Below are 22,378 nucleotides of genomic sequence, written 5' to 3' on the forward strand. Positions count from 1 at the left end.
GTTTGACGATGCAAACAGTATCTGCACACAAGCAACACCTGGCTATGAGCCAAACAGCAACACTTCTGAGCTGCTCTCCCCTCCAGAGACTCTCACATGAGGCCTGTTATAAATGTGAGCAAGTTTTAAGCTGCCCTGTTTTTCCCAACTGGATTTTAACCCAAGGTACTAGCTGCCATCATATTCTGCCGCGTATTTATTTATATCCAGATACATAGAGATAACTGGTTAGCAAAACACACTGTTATGGAGGCTGCGCACCCAACCACCCTTTAAAAACAACAACAACATAGGTTTTAAAGCTTCTTCAGGAATATTACATCCAAGGAGTGTAATGCCAAGCAGAATGGCCAGATTTTTGGAATCGTCTAAGCCAAAAGTAGTACATCCAAAGGAAGAAATTGACTATTTATTAAATTTGTATAGAAAATCCATATATTAGGGGAAAGTATGCATAAATATGATCATGGTATTAGAAGCAATCATATTAATAATAATATTAGGAGGAATCACTTGCAAACAATGTGTACTTTAGTTTAAAATCCAACAAGGAAGGAATACAGAGAATCTGATCAAACACAACTCTGTATATAATAAACATATAATGTACACTGAATATCCTAATGCAATTAGTATTGTGACTCAAAATAACACCAACAGGAACTTTTATATATATATATATATAGACAGTGGTACCTCGCAAGACGAATGCCTCGCAAGACAAAAAACTCGCAAGACGAAAGGGTTTTTGGTTTTTTGAGTTGCTTCGCAAGACGATTTTCCCTATGGGCTTGCTTCGCAAGACGGAAAGGTCTTGCAAGTTTGTTTCCTTTTTCTTAACACCGTTAATACAGTTGCGACTTGACTTTGAGGAGCAACTCATAGCACGTGGTGTGGTAGCCTTTTTTGAGGTTTTTGAAGACTTTGGTGATTTTTGAAGCTTTTCCAAAACTTTTCCGAAACCGTGCTTCGCAAGACGAAAAAACTCGCGAAACGAATTAATTTCGTCTTGCGAGGCACCACTGTATAGTGTCTTGCAAATTGCTATTCAGTATAACTGAGATTGAGAGCTCAATAGTTCAACTGCTTCGTTTAAAAGGCATAGGAAAACATGTTTATTGGGAGAAAATGCTGGCGAATTTTCATGAATTACCAACAAAAACTGAACAAGGATTTTTTAAAAACACACACATTGCAAATTGCTGCAGAATGTGGAGAACTGAATTTAAGATGGGAACATGAGAAACAGAGAATAAAAACCCACCCTTAGTCTTCGGAATGCCAAGGTCTGCAAAAGTGCACAAAGTTTTTAATGGGAAAATAATCTGAAGAGGAACTGCAAATCCAGGCCAATGAAGACTCAGAGGCCCAGACATGTTGCTTGCTTCCTGAGGCTGGGGGTAAGAAAAAACAGGGAGGATTGGAAAAGGGAATGGGTGAACTCCTGAACAAAGGGCAACTCCACATTACCACATATTGCTGTGGGTCCCACCTGCTGCTTATGAATGAATAGCCCTTGCGCTGTTTATGTGGATAAAGAACAAGATTACACGCAGCAGCCACCGGTGCCAAGAGATGACATTAGCACACCAGTAGATGCAAAAGCCTGGTGTGAATATTACGCTTGCTTAGGATTTTCCGTCCAGCTGTTTGGCTATTCCCTCGCCTCTTTTCATTTATCTTAAAATCAGGATCCCACTGGAATCTTCTTCGCACTGTCCAAACTGTGAGAAATGGTTGACAAATGTAAGTTTGGAAGAAGGCAGAGCTGGATTCCTCCTGGCTCCCAATAATTGCTTTGATGAGCTGTGGTTGGCTTCACTTAACCCCTGCCTTCACCACCACGGACAGTGAGGTAATGTCTTGAGATTTCAGCATGTGCTCCATTTGGCCTGGATCATCTGCACAGGCTTGACTTCCTACACCATCAGAAGGTGCAGAACTTTGCCTTCCATAGAAATAACATCCTTGCTCCGCTCAGCATTCCCGTCAAGGGTCTGGGAAGTCAAGGGAATGCCAAAGGGAAACGGCCTTCCCAGCTGGATCCAAGGGGAAGATGGGACAATGTAGATCAACACTACAACAGAACAGGGTGGAAGTTGCATAATTATTCTGCCAATGAGTTCCTTTGTCCTCCTGAGGACCATATTTGACCAGGGATGATGAGATGCAACCAATTCTGTTAACTTGCAGCATTATAATTAATGTTTATTTATTCAATTTATATACTCCCTGTATCCAAAGAACTCAGGGCGATTTACAACATTAAGAACAGAATTTATGCAGCACAATACACAGCATAATAATATAGTAATCATGACAACATGCTCAGTGGTCACAAAATGTTTGGTTGAGGGGGTGGTCAAATAGGAAAAAACCAGGGAGGTAAAATGGAATGGAATATCCTGAAACACCGTACAGTTGGTTGGTGGGTTGGAACACTGAGCAGTTGCATTCAACCACCTGTTTTAATTTATTTAATTGATTTAAAAGCTCATATGATTAATTGATTTGGATTAGTTGTCAGCAGTTGGGAGAGCTTTATGTCACCAATGGCAACGGAGTCATTCTCCGTTGTTTGCTCATGCAATGGCAAATCGGCGCTTCTGATTATCACCCGTTGTATATTGTTGATAACCTTACAAATGCAGAGCACGCATGGATGAGACTGTAATAATTCACTTTGCAGGCCAGACTCCACATCTGTCTAGTTCAGTGCTGTACTCCAAGAGCAGCCAGCCAGATGCCTTTTAACGTACTGTAATGGAGATCGCCTTCCTCTGTGTTACACCCCCGGCATCTGATCAAATGGAGTCTTTGCCTTTGGAAGACCCATTTCAGCTGGCATTGGCTAATAGCTGCTGAGATCATGGGCGGATGTGAGACTAAAATGTTGCTCCAAGCTCTTTTAGCACATGCAGCTATTTTCGCACGGTGTTATCTACTTTGACGGGCAGTGATTCTAGGGTCTCTAGCTGTTTTCTAGCTCCTTTCTAACTAGAGATACTGAGAGTTTAACCTGGGAGATTCTACACCAGGCGTAACTTTTGCTGAACTACAGTGGTCAAGGATAATAACCACCGAGTCTTCTGGGCTTGCCGATCAGAAGGTTGGCGGTTTGAATCCCTGCGATGGAGTGAGCTCCCGTTGCTTTGCCCCAGCTCCCGCCAACCTAGCAGTTCGAAAGCACACCAGTGCAAGTAGATAAATAGGTACCCCTGCGACAGGAAGGTAAACGGAGTTTCCGTGCGCTCTGGTTTCTGTCACAGTGTCCCATTGCGCCAGAAGCAGTGTAGTCCTGCTGGCTACGTGACCCGGAAAGCTGTCTGTGGACAAACGCTGGCTCCCTCGGCTTGAAAGCAAGATGAGCGCTGCACCCCATAGTTGCCTTTGACTGGACTTAACCGTCCAGGGGTCCTTTACCTTTTTACCTTTATTCTTGTCAGCATCCGAGATGGGGTGCTCACTTTTGCAAGTGACCCCGGTAGAATGTTCATGACCGCAAAGATAAGAGGTAGAAGTTTGCTCACTTGTTGTTGCCACCCAGTGGCTCATAACACATGGCTAGTGGAGTTCTACTTGGGGAGTCACAAATTAGGCAGGCCTGATGTGCATACCCATTCAATAGCACCAATAAAAATCAGCAGGGAGCGGGGAGTTAGGCTGCTGCAGATTTTAGATAATCCCTATCCCTATGCAAAGGGACGCGGGTGGCGCTGTGGGTTAAACCACAGAGCCTAGGACTTGCCGATCAGAAGGTCGGCGGTTTGAATCCCCGCAACAGGGTGAGCTCCCGTTGCTCAGTCCCAGCTCCTGCCAACCTAGCAGTTCGAAAGCACGTCATAGTGCAAGTAGATAAATAGGTACCGCTCTGGCGGAAAGGTAAACGGTGTTTCTGTGCGCTGCTCTGGTTTGCCAGAAGCGGCTTAGTCATGCTGGCCGCATGACCTGGAAGCTGTACCTTGGCCAATAAAGCGAGATGAGCGCCTCAACCCTAGAGTCGGTCACAACTGGACCTAATGGTCAGGGGTCCCTTTTACCCTTTATCCCTATGCAGATATGAAATAGGCAAAGCTTTTGGGGGAAGGGAGTAGAGACAAAGACATGGGAAAAGCTTTATGTGGTTAAGTTTTGCCTGCCAGCCAGTTCTTAATTCTTGCATGGATTCCTGCATTGCAGGGGTTTGGGGAGCCCCTTTCAACTCTATGATTCTCTGATTCTAATAGCACTGGATCAAGACTATTAGAACTTTGCTGTCCAGTCCTGGGGCTGCGGCTCACTGCTTGGCCTACAGAAGCTTCCACATCCAGTCTCTGGTTAAAAGCACCCCAAGGAACAGGGCCGGGAAAATCTCTCTGTAGGAAACCCTAAAGAACTGCTGTCATTCAAGGCAGACAGACAATTTGGGGCCAGACGAGGAGCTGCCTCAGTGTGAGATGGCCTCACATGTTCATTTACTACTGGGTTTGGGGGTGGGGAGGCAGGAAAGACCCCAAATCACCTCTAACAATGTGTGTGTGTGTGTGTGTGTGTGTGTGTGTGTGTGTGTGTGTTTCTTGCCTTAACGCAGGGATTTGAAAATGTTATTTCATAGGTGCCGAAATCCCAATGGAGCAGGAAAGGCTATTTATGTATGCGACCGCAGCTGCTCGGATGTTAATGGCCCAGAGGTGAAAAGAAGACAAAATCCCGAACAGAGAAGAATGGCAGATTAATTTGATGGATTATGCCGAAACGGCAAAAATGACCAGAAGAATCAGAAATCAGGAAGACCAACATTTTAATAAGGAATGGGGGAAATTTATAATTTATATTGAAAACCATTGTAAACAGCTAAAATCATTAGTAGGATTGGAATGACACTGGTAGTTTAATGTTGAATTTTGGATATAATGGAGATGTAAAAGATTTGGATTATTATTAAAGGTGCAGGAGGAAATGGTGAACAAAAGGATTCACATAGCGGAGGAGGGACGTTCAGGAGATACTTTGGAATCCTGTTTTTATGTTGGCTGTTGATAATTGACTGTAAAACTTTAAACTGAAAAACTAAATAAATTTGAATAAAATAAAATGTTGTTTCAACCTGTGCCTCTCGGGAAGCTGTTGGACTCCAACTTCCATGAGCCCCAGCCAGCACTGGGATGATTAAGGATTTTCCAGGATATTTTTGCAATTTCCGCCCGTACTCTGCTTCTGACTGCAGTATTCCAGCTATGTTCAGGAAATTATGGACGTATGGCAACCCTAGAGTTGGAGTTGGAGTCCAACAACATATGAAGGTCCACAGGCTCTTCATCTACTGTTTAATACAGTTTCCCAAAATTGGGTCTGTAGCTGTTGTTAGACTACAAATCCTATCATCCTTATCTAGCTGTCCGGGATGATGGGAACCGTAGTCCAAAAACAGCTGGAGACCCAAGTTTGGAAAATCCCCAGTTAAACCATCACAAATAAAATTTGCAATAATGGGAAGTTATTGCTTCATTTTGTTTTGTGGACTGCTTGTAGACCTGTTGTTTAGTCGTTTAGTCGTGTCCGACTCTTCGTGACCCCATGGACCAGAGCACGCCAGGCACTCCTGTCTTCCACTGCCTCCCGCAGTTTGGTCAAATTCATGCTGGTAGCTTCGAGAACACTGTCCAACCATCTCGTCCTCTGTCGTCCCCTTCTCCTTGTGCCCTCAGTCTTTCCCAACATCAGGGTCTTTTCCAGGGAGTCTTCTCTTCTCATGAGATGGCCAAAGTACTGGAGCCTCAGTTTCAGGATCTGTCCTTCCAGTGAGCACTCAGGGCTGATTTCCTTAAGAATGGATAGGTTTGATCTTCTTGCAGTCCATGGGACTCTCCAGAGTCTCCTCCAGCACCATAATTCAAAAGCATCAATTCTTCAGTGATCAGCCTTCTTTATGGTCCAGCTCTCACTTCCATACATCACTACTGGGAAAACCATAGCTTTAACTATGCGGACCTTTGTTGGCAAGGTGATGTCTCTGCTATTTAAGATGCTGTCTAGATTTGTCATTGCTTTTCTCCCAAGAAGCAGGCGTCTTTTAATTTCGTGACTGCTGTCACCATCTGCAGTGATCATGGAGCCCAAGAAAGTAAAATCTCTCACTGCCTCCACTGCTTGTAGACCTAGGGATTGGCTTTTCACGGGCTGCTGCTTTTCACTCTTCTTTGCCTGTGAAACAGCAAAGAGAAATGAGAGAGGCTTGACAGCTGCAGGCTGTGTGTTACCTTGAGCCAGCCCCTGACCTTTGCATGGCCTGCGCATTCTAAGTGGGCTGTGCGGAGAAACAGCACTATCTGGTGGAAGGAGCATGCAAAACTCCCAGCAAGGATTGAATGTACAAGAAGCACTCTCATTTATCACGATTGCCATCACTGTTGCAGGGGAAGGCGCCCCCGTTCCTGCACAACGCCCCCCACCCGCAGGGTTGTCCATAATGGGGCTGAAGAAGGGATGCCACAGAATGTTTTCAAACACCCAAATTGTGGTTGCGGCGAAAGGTTTGGCCACAAAATACTGGTAAAACAGTGCAGCTGTTATGAAAAGAAAGACAATTGAATTGTGAATAAACGTATGGGTGAAGGTGGTTTCATATGCTGATTGGATACAGCTGGGCAAATTTCTGAATGCAGATCTCCAGTTACCTAGTTGATGATGATGATATTATTATTATTATTATTATTATTATTATTATTATTATTATTATTAGAATATTACTTCCAGATCAATAATTCTGTTTCAAAGCTATCTGAAAAGGCTTGGCTTTACTCTACATCGGGGTCAGCAAACTTTTTCAGCAGGGGCCGGTCCACTGTCCCTCATACCTTGTGGGGGGCCAGACTATATTTTGTAAAAAAAATGTATGAACGAATTCCTATGCCCCACAAATAACCCAGAGATGCATATTAAATAAAAGGACACATTCCACTCATGTAAAAACACCAGCCAGGCCCCAGAAATAGCCCAAAGATGCATTTTATATAAAAACACACATTCTACTCATGTAAAAACACACTGATCCCCGGACCATCCGCAAGCTGGATTTAGAAGGCGATTGGGCCGGATCCGGCCCCTGGGGCTTAGTTTGCCTACCCATGGGTTAGAGTGTAGGACTAGGACCTGGGAGATCAGGGTTCAAATCCCCACTCAGTTGTGAAGCTCACTGGGTGACCTTGGGCCAGTTGCAGCCTCTTAAACTACCTCACAGGGTCATTGTAGTGATTAGCAGTGTGTGTGTGTGTGTGTGTGTGTGTGTGTGTGTGTGTGTGTGTGATCCATGTACTCCTTTTAGAAGAAGGTAGGATATAAATGCAATAAATTATCTCTTCTGCTTACCTGTTTAAGAAAGCTGGAGGGGCCAGCAGGATCCAGAATCAATCTAGATTGAAAGCAGCATGCTGAAGAAAAAGATGAACAATTCTGGGTCGAGGAAAACGACATTTTTGAGATGCAGACAGGTCAGCGTGTAGGCAGTCTGAATGTTAGGCTGCATTGAATGGCCTAGGAGCAAGTTCAGTAAAAAGAAAAGGTCGCAGCCCAATGGACAATTCATTTTCCAGCAGCAAAATCCATGCCAGTGAAAGCAGTTATAGGAAGAAGGAGGGAAAAATCACCTTCTCTGTGCCAGGAGGTGAGAGAATACCAACGACGGCAAAATCCCAATTAAGTGCAGCTCCTACTCTGCCCATGCTTGCTGATTGAATTTCATGCCTTAATGATGTGAAAATCTTCATAAATATATTTAACCAGAGCTTCCTAAGTGTAATTGACTGACATCCAAACAACTAAATAGCTGAAGTCTCCCACCTGGAAAACAAAATCCAAACGCATTTAGGAGAGTGATTGGCTCACAACTCATGATGGAACATTACATTCTTTCTTAAAGAGGAAATATGGGCTCTAAATTAGTACTAATTGAAAGCATGCATTTATATAAATCAGTTACAGTGTTGTCAGTTCCGAGATGGCGCAAGGTTTCCAATTCTCCATGCCGAAAGCACCCGATTAGATTAACAGCTGTGTGAAGTAGGTAGAAATAAGCGTTGCGATGGCTTCTACAATCCTAAATCCCACATGATAACTCGGTGAAATATGGCAGCTTTCACAGCTGTTGGCAAATGTGACCATTTCCCCAACGTATCAAAAGACTGTGCCTGTCAGCAATTAAAAAGGGAAATGTTTACCCTTTCAAAATAGTGCAGTGTAAGGAACAGCTTTACAGGTTCACAGAATTCTAGAATTGGAAGGGACACCATGGGTCATCTAGTCCAACCCTCCTTCAATGCAGGACTATCAACTAAATCATATATGGTAGAATAGAAGCATAGGATTTGGGGATTCCTGAATTGAATTTTATTACTACGGTCACAGACCAGTTCCGGCTCACTTACAGTATCAAGAAAATAATAAAATACAACAGGAATACATTGAATTGCTGGCCACATGACCCGGAAGCTGTACGCGGCTCCCTCAGCCAATAAAGCGAGATGAGCGCCGCAACCCCAGAGTCGGCCACGACTGGACCTAATGGTCAAGGGTCCCCTTTACCTTTACAGAAAGACTGAATGACATGAGAGTTCAAATGTCTTGTTATGGATGTGGAACTGGAACACAATGGTCTGGTGTTGCAGTTAAAAAGAAGTGGGGAGGAGGAGTTAGGTACCCTCTTGTAACAAACCACTTGCGCACACACACACACAACCTCCTTGCAACAGAAAATACCTGCGGGGGCCTATGGTTTGTCAAGACGTCTATTTTGTGCAAAGTCCTTGAGAGCATCTTTTAGAGGAGAAAGGGAACAGGCCTAAAAATGCACCAAGATATAAATAATTAAGCGACCCATTCCGGCTCAAAATCAATTACGTTCATCGCCCTGAAGCTGCCAAGATGCACTGTTTCTTGATGCCTCTATGGGAAAGGTGGTTTATTTTCAAAACTTGCTTTAGGGTTTCTCATTACTGTTACCCGTTTTCCATCACAGTAGTGCTGGGAAACCCAAATCATTAGAACCAGTGTCACTGCCATCCTTGTAGCATCTGAAGGTACCCGTCCTGCACTCCATGTCACTCTATTTTTTTTTAATAAGATATTTATTAAGGTTTTTTAAAGATTTATATAAAATAGAAAAAAACAGAAAAAAAACAGAAAAAACAAAAATACATACATACAAAATACATACTACAACAAATATAATTTCAATCCCTTATATTCATAAAATCTTTTTTCCCGACCTCCTCATACCTCCCCTTTCTGTATTCCAATCTCTAATTAATTCAAATCAGCAAATCCCTCCCCTAATTTCTATTTAATTTTTGACCTTTCTTTTCTTATTTACCTAATCATTACAGCTGAAAACCACTTAATTTCTAAATCAACATCGTTCTAACATTCCATAATTTTACAATATTTCTTAAGATAGTCCTTAAATTTCTTCCAATCTTCTTCCGCCGTCTCTTTTCCCTGGTCTCGGATTCTGCCGGTCATTTCTGCCAGTCCCATATAGTCTATAACCTTCATCTGCCATTCTTCCACGGTGGGTAGATCTTCTCCCATGTCACTCTGTTTAACCCACCCTGCCAGCAATCGGTGGAGGCAACAAATCGGCATGAATTATTTTGTCTGGTCGTACAGCAAGGCTCAGATGCTTCACAAGCTAACACAGGAGCAGGAAAATGTGGGACATTTTTGTGTTAGAATTCCTGCTCCGTGGTTGCAGTCATGGGATTGTTGTGTATCACATGATGGTGTCTGTTTTGACTCCACAGAGTGGGAAGTGACGGAGACAGGATGTTTGTGTTACCGTGTTCCGTGAAGTGGGACTATTGTCCTTTGTTCTTTCTCTCTTTGCTGTCTGATGCTAGAGAGAGAGGGAGCCATGTTGCAGTGCTCCATGTGTGTTTATATGTACAGTGGTACATATAAGAACTTAATTCGTTCTGGAGGTCCATTCTTAACCTGAAACTGTTCTTAACCTGAGGTACCACTTTAGCTAATGGGGCCTCCCGCTGCTGCCGCGCCACCGCCATGCAATTTCTGTTCTCATCCTGAAGCAAAGTTCTTAACCCGAGGTACTATTTCTGGGTTAGCGGAGTCTGTAACCTGAAGCGTCTGTAACCTGAAGTGTCTGTAACCCGAGGTACCACTGTAAATAAAGTAGATTAGCCAAAATGCTGAGTTGCTGAGGTCTGTTACGCAAGCTGCAAAGACTCTGTGGATCCCTGAGTCTGTTGGCGTCTGTTGGTGTCAGTCGCTGTGATGTTTGGGCTGAAGAAAGCTTTTGAAGCTCCTGAATGACAGACTAGGAGGGAGGGAACATGGCAGTCGGGCATGTGTCTCTGCCAGGGTCCTACTCGAGAGTAGGACGAGCTCCTGGAACTTTAAAGTCCCAGGCATGGCACCCCACCCTCCCCGTCTGGATTTGGGCCTGAAGGACAAGGAAAAGTGGGTGCGTGGAGGGCAAATTGTAAGCAAGACCAATTTGTGTCAGTGCACAACATAATTGTTCATCAAGGGACACGACATAAGCCTTAGTTCCCAGTGTTTTGGCTTAGTGGAGCTTGAGTCTTACGCCCGATCTAAAACTGGCGGTGGTGTGTGGGGGGGGTGGTGGTCCACCCCAGGTGTCATCACTGAGGGGGGTGACAAAGTAGCAAAAGAAATTGATTTTGATGTGATGTGATTTCAAAATTTGCAGAGAACAAAGTTAGGAAAAAAGGTTTTACGTGCTTATGCTCAGAATGTTAAGTAAATAAACCAGAAAGTAACACTTGCAACTGTATCTTATTTCCCCTTCTTTTAATAATTTCAATGGAGGGACAGTCACCAGAAATTTTCTGCACTGGGTACCACCTGACCTTGCTATGCCACTGAAAACCAGACTATGTTTTTCGTCATTATTACTGAAACTTCTCTTCAGCGTGATGTTGAACGGACCCTCTCATTCATGCAAGTACTGTTGTTGTCGTCGTCGTCGTAGTTCTCATTGTACAATCAGTTACGCTGCTTCTGCACGATTTCAAACTATGCAAAGCGATGAATGAAGTTTGCTTTTGCTTCGTCGGAAGACACGGAGTCCTGCTGCAAAGCACCGTAGGAAGCAGGTGACGCATACAGCTATTTTTGTGGCGCACCAAATCCTTTCATCACAAATATTGCGCGCACACACACACAAATTAACGAGGGCAAAATATTTACATTTATAGCCTGGGATATTTATAGTCACACAACCTCTGCGCATACAAAGGAAGATGGTGGGTGTATCCCATATCCCTTCCCCTCCTGATTACAAAGGTTGTTTCAGGACAAATGTTCTGTTATGGTTGCCAGCTTACCTGACCAAAGAGATCTGACCCTTTAATAGGAACAGCCAGCCACACATGCCGGAGTTAACTAGGGTAGTTTTTTCACAGCGTAATAATTATCCTGCAGAACACCTGCTGTTCAGGGCACAGGAGCAGGGATATGTGTGGTTTTTTTTAAGTTGGCAATCCTCTGGCCTATAACCTACACATGACACAATCAGTGTGTGAGGGAGGGAATGTGTGTGAATGAGAGACCCAGCTGTTCTTGTACAATATTTTTTCATCTTAAGTATTAAGTCCAGGGACAGGTTGATATCGTTGCTGAGACAGGGCAGTGCAACAGGAAAACCCTGGCTCAAATCCTTTGTAGACCTAGAGTCAAGCCACTATACCTCAGCTTTAAGTCTCATCCGCACAGTACATTTAAGATTGCATCATCCCACTTTAAACAGTCATGGCTTCCTCTAAAGACTCCCAGGAAGTGTACTTTGCCAAGGGTTAGGAGTTCCCTGGGAAGAGGGATTGATTATTAAACCAAGCTGGGAATTCTCACTCTGAGGTGGAAGAGCTGTCTCCTAACAACTCTCAGCACTCTTAACAAACTATAGTTCCCAGGATTCACTGGATGAAGCCATGACTATAATGTGGGATGACACCGCTTTAAATATATAATGCAGATGTGAGGTCTTTAGTTTATTCTTCAGCCAGCAAGACTTGGGTAACAATACTGGCCTACCCAGCATGGCTGTTGTGAGGAAGACTGAAATAGAAATACAGTGGCACCTTGGGTTAAGTACTTAATTCGTTCCGGAGGTCCGTTCTTAACCTGAAACTGTTCTTAACCTGAAGCACCACTTTAGCTAATGGGGCCTCCTGCTGCCGCCACGCCACCAGAGCACAATTTCTGTTCTCATCCTGAAGCAAAGTTCTTAACCTGACGCACTATTTCTGGGTTAGTGGAGTCTGTAACCTGAAGCATATGTAACCTGAGGTACCACTGTATAGGAAACATCTCGAACCCTCTAAAGCGGGCATGGCCAAACTCGGCCCTCCAACTGTTTTGGGACTACAACTCCCATCATCCCTAGCTAATGGGACCAGTGGTCAGGGATGATGGGAACTGTAGTCCCAAAACAGCTGGAGGGCCAAGTTTGGCCATGCCTGCTCTAAAGTCAGTTGTCTTCAAGCTGAGGAGCCTTTAGCTCCCACAGGCAGTTGGGGACCCACTTCTTAATTGCTTTAAAAAAACACACCACGTATTTGGACAGTGGTTGTTCTGCTGTAGTGACCCACCTTGGGTGAAGCTGTGAGCCAGGAATGAGGAGACTGTGGGCCCCCTCAGATGGTGTTGGACTCCAACTCCTATCAGCCCCAGGCAGAGTAATTTCATGGTCAGGGATGATGGAATTTGAAGTTGAGTGACATCTGGAGGGCCACAGACTCCCCCTCCCTGCAGAAGCATCTCCTGACCCACCAGCTGTGGACCAACACTCTGAAGCGCTATATACATGCTAAGTATGAGCCATATTTAGACATTTCTCTCCCAGCAATTGTAATTTGTGGGAGATACTTGGCGGGTATGCAGAAAGCTCGCCTTCCCTGATCAGACCCCCCCCCCTTAATCTGTGGGAGGGAGGTAGATGCCACCATGAAACCTTCCCCTCACCCCACTGTGAGTTCTGCACACTCTTGGTATTAATTATTCAAGTAGCAGCAATAATGATGAATAATCACGCACACAGCCCTGTGGGTTTTAAAACACGTTGGGCTGCCAAGTGGGAAATAAATGCTTGACAGCACACAGCAGCACCTAGTGGCCAAAAGGTAGAAAACCGCAGAAACGTTATATTCTTTATGACCTTGGCTTTGCAAAAAACCAACCAACAAAAAAACAATTAAAATTACAAAATAAACCAGTAAAAGAACACCTAAAGTGAGTGATTTATTGGGGGACAATTGGGCTGCAATCCTATATCCACTTTCCATAGAGTAGGTCCCATTGAACAAAACGGGATGAAGATATGCACAGGATTTCACTGTTAAGGGGGGGAAAGCGTTAAGTCCATGCCCAGCTCTTCCTGTAACTGTTCAAGACATGGGGACGGGGAAGAGGGGAGCTCAATCCACAGTTAAACTGTGGAATTTGATACAAGGTATCAGCAGCTTGGAGGTTTTAAAAGATTATATATACAAGTTAATGGAGGATAGTTACTAGTCATGACGACCATGCCTCCAAATACTGCCTCCCTCGGTTTCGCCCACGTTCTGCTGCCACACCAGTATGACATGCCACACCCTTTGAGAACTACTATCCTAAGTGTTCTATTCTAGACAGCATCTTAAAAAGCAGACATCACCTTGCTGACAAAGGTCCGTATAATTAAAGCTATGGTTTTCCCAGTAGTGATGTATGGAAGTGAGAGCTGGACCATAAACAAGGCTGATCGCTGAAGAATGGATGCTTTTGAATTATGGTGCTGGAGGAGACTCTGGAGAGTCCCATGGACTGCAAGAAGATCAAACCTATCCATTCTGAAGGAAATCAGCCCTGAGTGCTCACTGGAAGGACAGATCCTGAAGCTGAGGCTCCAATACTTTGGCCACTTCATGAGAAGAGAAGACTCCCTGGAAAAGACCCTGATGTTGGGAAAGATGTTGGGAGGGCACAAGAAGAAGGGGACGACAGAGGACGAGATGGTTGGATAGTGTTCTTGAAGCTACCAGCATGAGTTTGACCAAACTGTGGGAGGCAGTGGAAGACAGAAGTGCCTGGTGTGCTCTGGTCCATGGGGTCACGAAGAGTCGGACACGACTAAACAACATTCTAAGTGTGATGTTCTCCCTGCTAAACCTATTTCCCAGGACAAGCATCTTCTGGCCCCCCCCAAATGTCCTTGGACCACAACTCCCATCATTTCTTGACCACCAGCCATGCCGAACGAAGGTGAGGGGACTTGCAGTCCAGCTACATAGCTGTCAACGCTTCTCCTTTTTTACGGGAAATTCCCTTATTCCGAATAGGATTCCTCGCAAGAAAAGGGAAAAGTTGACAGCTATGGTCCAGCAACACCTAGCGGAGTCCCACCTTCCCCACCCAAGCGAGAAACTCCCATTGAGCACAGCGAGCCAAAACGCGCGTAATTACGCACGGGATTGCGCCGTGAGCAAGACCTCATCCTTAGATCGCTATGGATCCTCAGGTCACCATAGGCACCCGCATGGGCTTCTCTCGTGGCAAGGGGCGAGCTGGGGAACAAGAAGATCCCCCTTTCCGACTCCCTCCCTCCCCCGCCCTTGGCTCCCGAAGTAATCCGGAGCGCGCTCAGCTCCCTTTCCTGATTGGAGCCGGGGCTGTTCCGGGGCCTGGTCGCGCCGCGCAGCAATCACTTCCTGCTCCTCCCCTTCGCCGCTTGCCTTGCCGGGTCTTGGAGAGCCTGGGTTTCCCCCGCAGGCTCCGGTGGCGCTGCGCGCCGCTTTCAAACGCCGAGCCTGCAGCCGCGATTGGAGGGGCGCAAGGAGAAGGCGTCGCCTTCAACGACAAAACACCCGGCTCTTGGCGCCGCCGGGAAACACCCGCTACGGGAAGGTGAGTGTGGAGAGGAGATGAACGAGGAGCGTGTAGAGGGAGGGATGCGGGGAACTCGGGAGCTTCCGGGGCGACAGCGGGGAGCTGCGTTCAGACGTGTGGGGTTCTCCCGAGTGCCCGGTGGGTTCTGGAATAAAAACGGGGCGAGGGGAAGAAGGCAGGCCGCCAAGCAACGCCAGGGCTGTCGGATCGCTGCAAGTTTGTGATGATACAAGGGCAAGTGACAACCGGAGTCGCCTTCCTACAAAAACAAACAAACAAAAAAACCCATATCAGTTTACCATAAAAGGCTTGATCACATTTGTTTTCAAATGCCATATGCCGTGGAGGCAAACTTTAATTTATTTCTGTGCAGCAGGCTTTGCCAAGCTGATTCCCCTCCCTGTGCTTTGGACTACAACTCCCATCTGCCACTGCCAGCGTAGTTGTGGTCCAAAGCACGTGGAAGGTGCCAGGCTGGCGAAGAATGCTGTTCATTCATAATATGAGTGCCCATGTGCATATGTGGCATGCTCTTGTGTAACCACAGCCGGTCCTCAGTGGGCTCATTGAGACTCAGCAGGAAATGCACTTTTTGCTGGTCCTGACCTTTGCTTGTCCTGACCTTTCTCAGATCAGCCTTATTACTTCCCAGGATTCCCCCCCCCCCTTTTTGGTGGCCTAACATGAAGTAGGTGTGTAATCTGCAGCATACTATGCTATCCTGTCCACCCAGCAGTTCGAAAGCACGTCAGAGTGCAAGTAGGTAAATAGGTACCGCTCCAGCAGGAGGCGTTTCCATGCTCTGCACTAGTTCGCCAGAAGCGGCTTAGTCATGCTGGCCACATAACCCGGAAAAAAATTGTCTGCGGACAAACGCCATCTCCCTCGGCCAGTAAAGCAAGATGAGCACACAACCCCAGAGTCGTCCGCAACTGCACCTAATGGTCAGGGGTACCCTTACCTTTATGCTACTCCCCCAGGCCTGGTGTCTGTTCTCCTCCATTGTTCCCCCCCCCTCAAAAATCTGCCCATTCCTCCTTATGGACATGCACAGTGTCCTGGCACTCCCGTTTTTTAAAAGAAGGGAAGCGCTGCACCCAATCATCTGCCTGCCTTTGTTTTACTTGGTAAAAAAAAGTAATAGAGAGGATTTTTAGGTAGAAAGGAAGAGGAAGGTGATTCTTAATCACGTCTGCTTTCTTTTGTTCTGTTTTCTCTTACAGCTGCTTGTAGCTTGTTTGCACAACCTTAATTTATGTTTATAAAAATATTTTTATGCTGCCATCAAAGTAGTTCACAATAGAAGTAGATAAAACTGTACAGTAAAAACCATATAAAAAGTCAGGCATCAATTAACTGTTGTGGATGGATGTATTCTTAATTGCCTGCATAGGCCCCTGGCGGAGTAGAAACGTTTTCAGCAGGCACCTGTTGAATCTATTGTCTTCTTCTTCTTCTTTGGTGATCACTCGTAGCCGAGTAAGATTGTCTTCCATAAACACGGTTTTAAAAGTGAGTCTGTTAGTGACTGTGGAGGCCAATTCTGGATCCACACGTCCTTCCACAGTGGGGGTATTGGTTTCCAGGCAGGAGTTAATCACCGTGTGGATTTGCCAAGCGTGCCTTCCTTCTTCTTAGCACGGTTCTCCCTTGCGTCCTGAGTTCGAGTGTCTTCAAAGCCCATGACACCTTTGGTAAAGGCTGTTCTCCAATTAGAGTACTCACAGGAAAGTGTTTCCCAATTGTTAGTGTCTATACTACTTTTTTAAAATATATATTTGCCTTAAGCCAGTCTTTAAACCAACTTTTGTTGACCACCAGCATTACGCTTTCCATTTTTAAGTTCGAATCTATTGACCGGGGTGATGACACTCAAGGCTTGGTTTCTGGTTGACAAATGAGCCACACCAACTTGAGGAACGACCAGTGATGCCCCTACAGAGGATCTCAGTCACTGAGCTGAGATACAGGGGTTCAGACAATCCCCAACATACCCTGGACCTAAGCTGTTCAGGGCTTTGTAAATCAGTACAAAGAAGATTGCTGTTAGCATGCTGGATATTTGCTTCTTTATGCAAACAGCGAGGCTAAAATGGTCAACTGCTTCCTGCCTGTTAGGGACCCAAGTAAACTACAGAGAGATGACCATATGATGAAGCTCTGTTCAAATCCAGAACTAGCCCACCTGGGTTGTTTCAACACTGTGCTGTGACAGTTTGGTATAACTCAGTGAAAAGTGGCCAAGAAATGGCTATGGCTTCAGAACAATGTGGGATATGAAGCCATGGGTTAAATTTGGTGTCCTAGCCTACTTGTTCTGACCCTGTTAGCCATAGTTTCTTGGTTTACATGAAACTGGAAACTATGGTTAGTGGAAGAGTTCCTGGTTGGTTTGTTGGCTCAGCCCAAGAGAGATTTTTTAAAGGGGGCTGTTGATCCAGCTAAATATCTGTTGTATAATTTGACTTCTTAAGGTGAGATAAGATTTTCCTAAAAATGCTTAAGTAAACGGCTAAGTGTGGTTTATCCCCATAAGGAGAAAGTGGGCTCCTAAGGAAAGGATGAGAGAAGGATCACAGGATACTATGGCCTGATCTGGAATACTGAATCACACATTATTGTTATTATTTATATCCTGCTATTCTGCTGTCAGTATCCAGAGTCACAGTTAAGCAGTTGAAAGCGTTATATTTGCACCAACTGATTGAAGTGGGAAACAGTGTTTTGATCTTGGATATTTCACCTTTCAGATGTCGGCTCTGCCTAGAAGAGCTAGAACAGCACCAAAACCAGGGGTTCCAGAAGATGAGCTGCCTTCTTTCCTTAAATCGTGAGTTGAAATTTGTGTGTAGTACTTTTAAAATCCAAATTACCCATAATTGGAGCAAGTTGCATCAGTCTAACTGTAGTATGGTTTGAAAAGGTATACATACGGATACGGATATAACACATTGGAATAAATTGAAACTGTCCATTATGGCTGCATCTAAAATGATGATTGTACCTTGTACTTTTTTTGTTTCAGATGCTAGCAGTTTGGATACCAATAGCTCATCTGAACAAATGGCAGAATTTTTAAAAATAAGTTCATCGTATTTTTCGCTCTATAAGATGCACCTAGTTTTAGAGGAGGAGAACAAGAAAAAAAAAATTCTCTGCCTCTCTGTACAGTGTCCCTTCAGTGAAGTGGCAGGAGAAATGGAGCCCCTTCCATTTCTCCTCCTGCTTCGCTGAAGGGGCACTGCGCAGCGCCTCTCCAGCGAAGCAAAGCCAGGAGAGCAAGAGGGATCAGTGCGCACCGACTCCTCTCGCTCTCCTGGCTTCAGGGATAGCCGCCCAAAGCCTCCGGAGCGCAGCGGGAGCGCTCCCGCTGTGCTCCGGAGGCTTTGCATTGCTTTCGCTGAAGCCATGGAGCCTGCATTCGCTCCATAAGACGCACACACACTTCCCCTTACTTTTTAGGAGGGGAAAAGTGTGTCCTATAGAGCGAAAAATATGGTATATCTCGGTTTGGATAACAATAGCTCATGAACAAATGACAAATTTTAAAAATAAGTTTAAATTTCAATTGGACTGACCATGTATTAAAAAAAACTTTATTACACCTCCACCCATTGGTTGGCGGTTGGGGCATTCTGAATTTAAGTAGTTACCTCAGTTTTCGAATGTAATCCGTGCTGGAAGACCGTTTCAGTTCTGAAACATTCGAAAATCGAAAACTCAACAGTCGACAGCTAGGCCTCAGGATCTTGCACACAGCAGAAGCCATGTGGCATATTCGATTTCTGAGGTGTGTTCGAAAACCGAAGCATTTACTTCTGGGTTTACGGCGTTCGTAAACTGAAATGTTCATCGACAGAAACGTTTGAAAACCCAAGGTACCACTGTATTATGAAGCAAGTCAACTTAGCCACATTGATGTGATCCGCTAAAAGAACCTAGTGGTCAGCACTGGAGGATATAGTAACTGATGGTGTTCCTAAAGTGGTATTAGTGGGCCTACTGCACAGTAAATATTTCCTGTCAGGCCTGGTCCTCATGCAGCTGTTAGTGTTCCAGGTGTCCAACACAGTAAACTAGGGTTAATGCTTGCTCTGGGATTTGGGCTCACCTAGTGGCAGCAGGTGCTTTCTTGGGCTCCATGATCACTGCAGATGGTGACAGCAGCCACAAAATTAAAAGACGCCTCCTTCTTGGGAGAAGGGCAATGACAGGTCTAGACAGCATCTTGAGAAGTAGAGACGTCACCTTGCCAACAAAGGTCCGTATAGTTAAAGCCATGGTTTTCCCAGTAGTGATGTATGGAAGTGAGAGCTGGACCATAAAGAAGGCTGATCGCCGAAGAATTGATGCTTTTGAATTATGGTGCTGGAGAAGACTCTTGAGAGTCCCATGGACTGCAAGAAGATCAAATGCATCCATTCTGAAGGAAATCAGCCCTGAGTGCTCACTGGAAGGACAGATCGTGAAGTTGAGGCTCCAGTACTTTGGCCACCTCATGAGAAGAGAAGACTCCCTGGAGAAGACACTGATGCTGGGAAAGATGGAGGGCACAAGGAGAAGGGGGCGACAGAGGATGAGACGGTTGGATAGTGTTTTCGAGGTTACCAGCATGAGTCTGACCAAACTGCGGGAGGCGGTGGAAGACAGGAGTGCCTGGCATGCTCTGGTCCATGGGGTCACGAAGAGTCGGACACGACTAAACGACTAAACAACAACAACAAAGTGGCAGCAGTGGGGCAGCTGTGTGCTAACTGCCAATTTAAATTTCCCATATGATGATGATGATTTGTTATTTATTAAATTTGTCACCCGTTGATCTCACAACATAAAGTTACAATATAAAAAAACACAAGATACATAATAAAAATAGCAACAACAGCAAACCAATAATCCCCCTTTCCCACAACATATTTAAAAGGGCATCGGATGCCAGTCAGCCCAAGGCCTGGTCGAAGAGGGACGTTTTTGCCTGGCGCCTAAAGGTGTATAATGAAGGCGCCAGGTGAGCCTCCCTGGGCAAGAGCATTCTGCAAACTACGAGCCGACTTGGCATTCGGCAACAGCACCCCCAGACCCAAGGGTTGGCTGATAGGACAACTGCAATTCCCCAGGTAGGAGAAGGGGCTGGCACAGGCCACAGTCACCAGCTGCCTGTGCCGTGTGCCCCTTACCCGGCCTGCCCCACCTTCCACACCATACCTCCCCCCCCCACCCTGAACCACTGCGATTCCCTCCCCACTCTCTCTGCTCCCCCTCTTCCCAGGCACATCCCGCAAAGAACCCCGGATTTAAACACATACAAGTTAAAAACAGTTAAAAACATTTTAAATATTGAGGTCATGATGACAAAACCAAAAGCGGCATGCCCCAAACCAGAGGTCTATTCAGCCACCACAGCTTTCACATTGCAGTCAGCCAGGCTGGGTGGAAGAGGTCGGCTTGCCAGGCAGTGTGCAGTTCCCACAAGATTCGCATCCCATAATGACATGGAGTGACACTGTGTCAGGGCATTCTTGATTGAAGTAGTGAGCCGCTTATAACCACTGATAACTTAGGGTTAGTGTTTTTTGCTGTAGGCCACACCTATAATGATGCCAAGTGTGTTCGTGTGGTGTCGGGGGCCTCCCCCTGCCCTAGTGGACCACAATATATGGTGGGTGAGCAAGTGTTTGGCTTGGTTGCTCACACTTTGTATAGGTCTCCTCTTTTGGCAAAGTCACTATAATAATATATATTAATAATAATTTATTATTTATACCCTGCCCATCTGGCTGGGCTTCCCCAGCCACTCTGGACAGCTTCCGACAAAATATTAAAATACAGTAATGCATCAAACATTAAAAGCTTCCCTAAACAGGGCTGCCTTCAGATGTTTTCTAAAAGTCTGGTGGTAGTTGTTCTTTTTGACATCTGGTGGGAGGGTGTTCCACAGGGCGGGTGCCACTACCGAGAAGGCCCTCTGCCTGGTTCCCTGTAACTTGGCTTCTTGCAGTGAGAGTAACGCAGATGGAATCCAAAGAGAAAAGTCTTGATAACAGTTTGCTGAGGAAACGGAACAAAAGCTGTGTACATTTCGAAGGAAATGTAACAGAAAGGTTTCTTTCTTTCTTAGGTCACGCCTTGAACATAGAGAGATGTACAACCAAGCATAAAATTTTCCTCAGAATCACACACCAATCAGAGCACCTCAGCAAAGCCCATGCCACTGTTCCACACCTCTGCCTGTTTCCCTGGCAGCTAGCTGAATTTAACACAAAGATAGAACTACAATTTCAAGATCCTGAGTTACTCATGATGGGCACCCCGCTTCTCAGAAAGAGGCGGTAGCAATTTGTTCTTTTTACCTCCATCCTTGCCCTCCATTGTGCTTCTGAGATCTCTTGCATGCCCCCTGGCCGCAAATACAAAGATTTGTTTTTTCCTCCCCCTTTCTTTAACACAACAGAATCGCATATAGCTTCTCTAAAGTCAGTTCCTTCTTTATTTAGATCTTCAGAATCGGAAGAGGAAACGCACGAAGAGGAATGGGAGCCCAAAAAGAAAGTCGCAAGGAAGGCCAGTGCGCCCAAAACAAAAGTGCCGAGAGCGAAAAAACCCACTGTAGCTGCGCAGAAGAAACCAGCTGTGCCTAGGAAAAGGACCAAGAAGGTGGCAGTAAAAGAGGAATTGGTAAGTCGTTTTTGGTAAGCAGTTTACTTTTCAAAGCATTGGAAAGAGTGGATAACAATTGTCATAAATGTAAAGACCCCTGGATGGTTAAGTCGAGTCAAAGGCTACTATGGGGTTCTCATCTCGCTTTAGGCCAAAGGAGTCGGTGTTTGTCCACAGACAGCTTTTTCGTTATGTGGCCAGCATGACTAAACCACTTCTGACGCACAGAGGACCATGACGAGTGACAGAGCACACGGAAACGCCATTTACCTTCCCTCCACAGCGGTACCTATTTATCTGCTTGCACTGGTATGCTTTCGAACTGCTTAGGTTGGCAGAAACTGGGACAGAGCAACAGGAGCTCATCCCGTCACGCAGATTCAGATCACTGACCTTCTGATTGGGAAGCGCAAGAGGCTCAGTAGTTTAGACCGCAGCGCCACCCGTGTCCTTGTAAAAATAAATTTCTGTGGGAGCAGGGGGTCTTCACTTGGAGATCCCCATACCCACAGTCTAAAGTTGTGCAGACCCTTTGCTGTGTGCATGCAGAACTTCATGCAAGCAGAATCTGACCTTTCATTTTGTTCTGGGCATCAGATGAATTGATGTCTCACGGACAGCACAATCCATGACTTATGGAAGAGAATGGGAAAGTCTCTGAACACATGAATCTTCAGGCCAATAGCCCGTCTGGTCGATTATCCTGCTCCAAGAGCCTGTGAGAAACTTTCAAGCAGGCCCTGAGCACAAGAGCTTCTTTAATTAATTAATTTTATAATGAATGATTTTAGAATGTTGTTTATGCTGTACTTTTGTACTTTTGTACTGTTTTATTGTTGTTAGC

The 22,378-nt window shown here is 45.4% G+C and overlaps 1 protein-coding gene and 1 long non-coding RNA gene across 3 annotated transcripts in view; one reads left to right on the plus strand and one right to left on the minus strand.

Moving 5' to 3' along the window:
* Nucleotides 1-4,763: 4,763 nt before the first annotated feature.
* Nucleotides 4,764-7,535, minus strand: LOC114594747 (uncharacterized). The gene is made up of 2 exons (XR_003706075.2): nucleotides 7,348-7,535; nucleotides 4,764-6,183 (listed from the first exon to the last, which is right to left on the minus strand). It is a non-coding gene; the product is annotated as an uncharacterized LOC114594747 (long non-coding RNA).
* Nucleotides 7,536-14,710: 7,175 nt separating this feature from the next.
* The window catches only part of SRBD1 (S1 RNA binding domain 1), a 176,151-nt gene continuing 168,483 nt past the window's right edge, over nucleotides 14,711-22,378 (plus strand). For both annotated transcript variants that reach the window (XM_028724830.2, XM_028724831.2), the window contains exons 1-3: nucleotides 14,711-14,898; nucleotides 17,631-17,710; nucleotides 21,372-21,552. In XM_028724830.2, the coding sequence (XP_028580663.2) occupies nucleotides 17,631-17,710; nucleotides 21,372-21,552 (261 nt within the window). In that variant the 5' untranslated portion in view covers nucleotides 14,711-14,898. The remainder of the gene's footprint in view (nucleotides 14,899-17,630; nucleotides 17,711-21,371; nucleotides 21,553-22,378) is intronic.

The sequence above is a fragment of the Podarcis muralis genome, chromosome 3 (genome assembly GCF_964188315.1).
Source record: "Podarcis muralis chromosome 3, rPodMur119.hap1.1, whole genome shotgun sequence".
NCBI lineage: Eukaryota > Metazoa > Chordata > Lepidosauria > Squamata > Lacertidae > Podarcis > Podarcis muralis.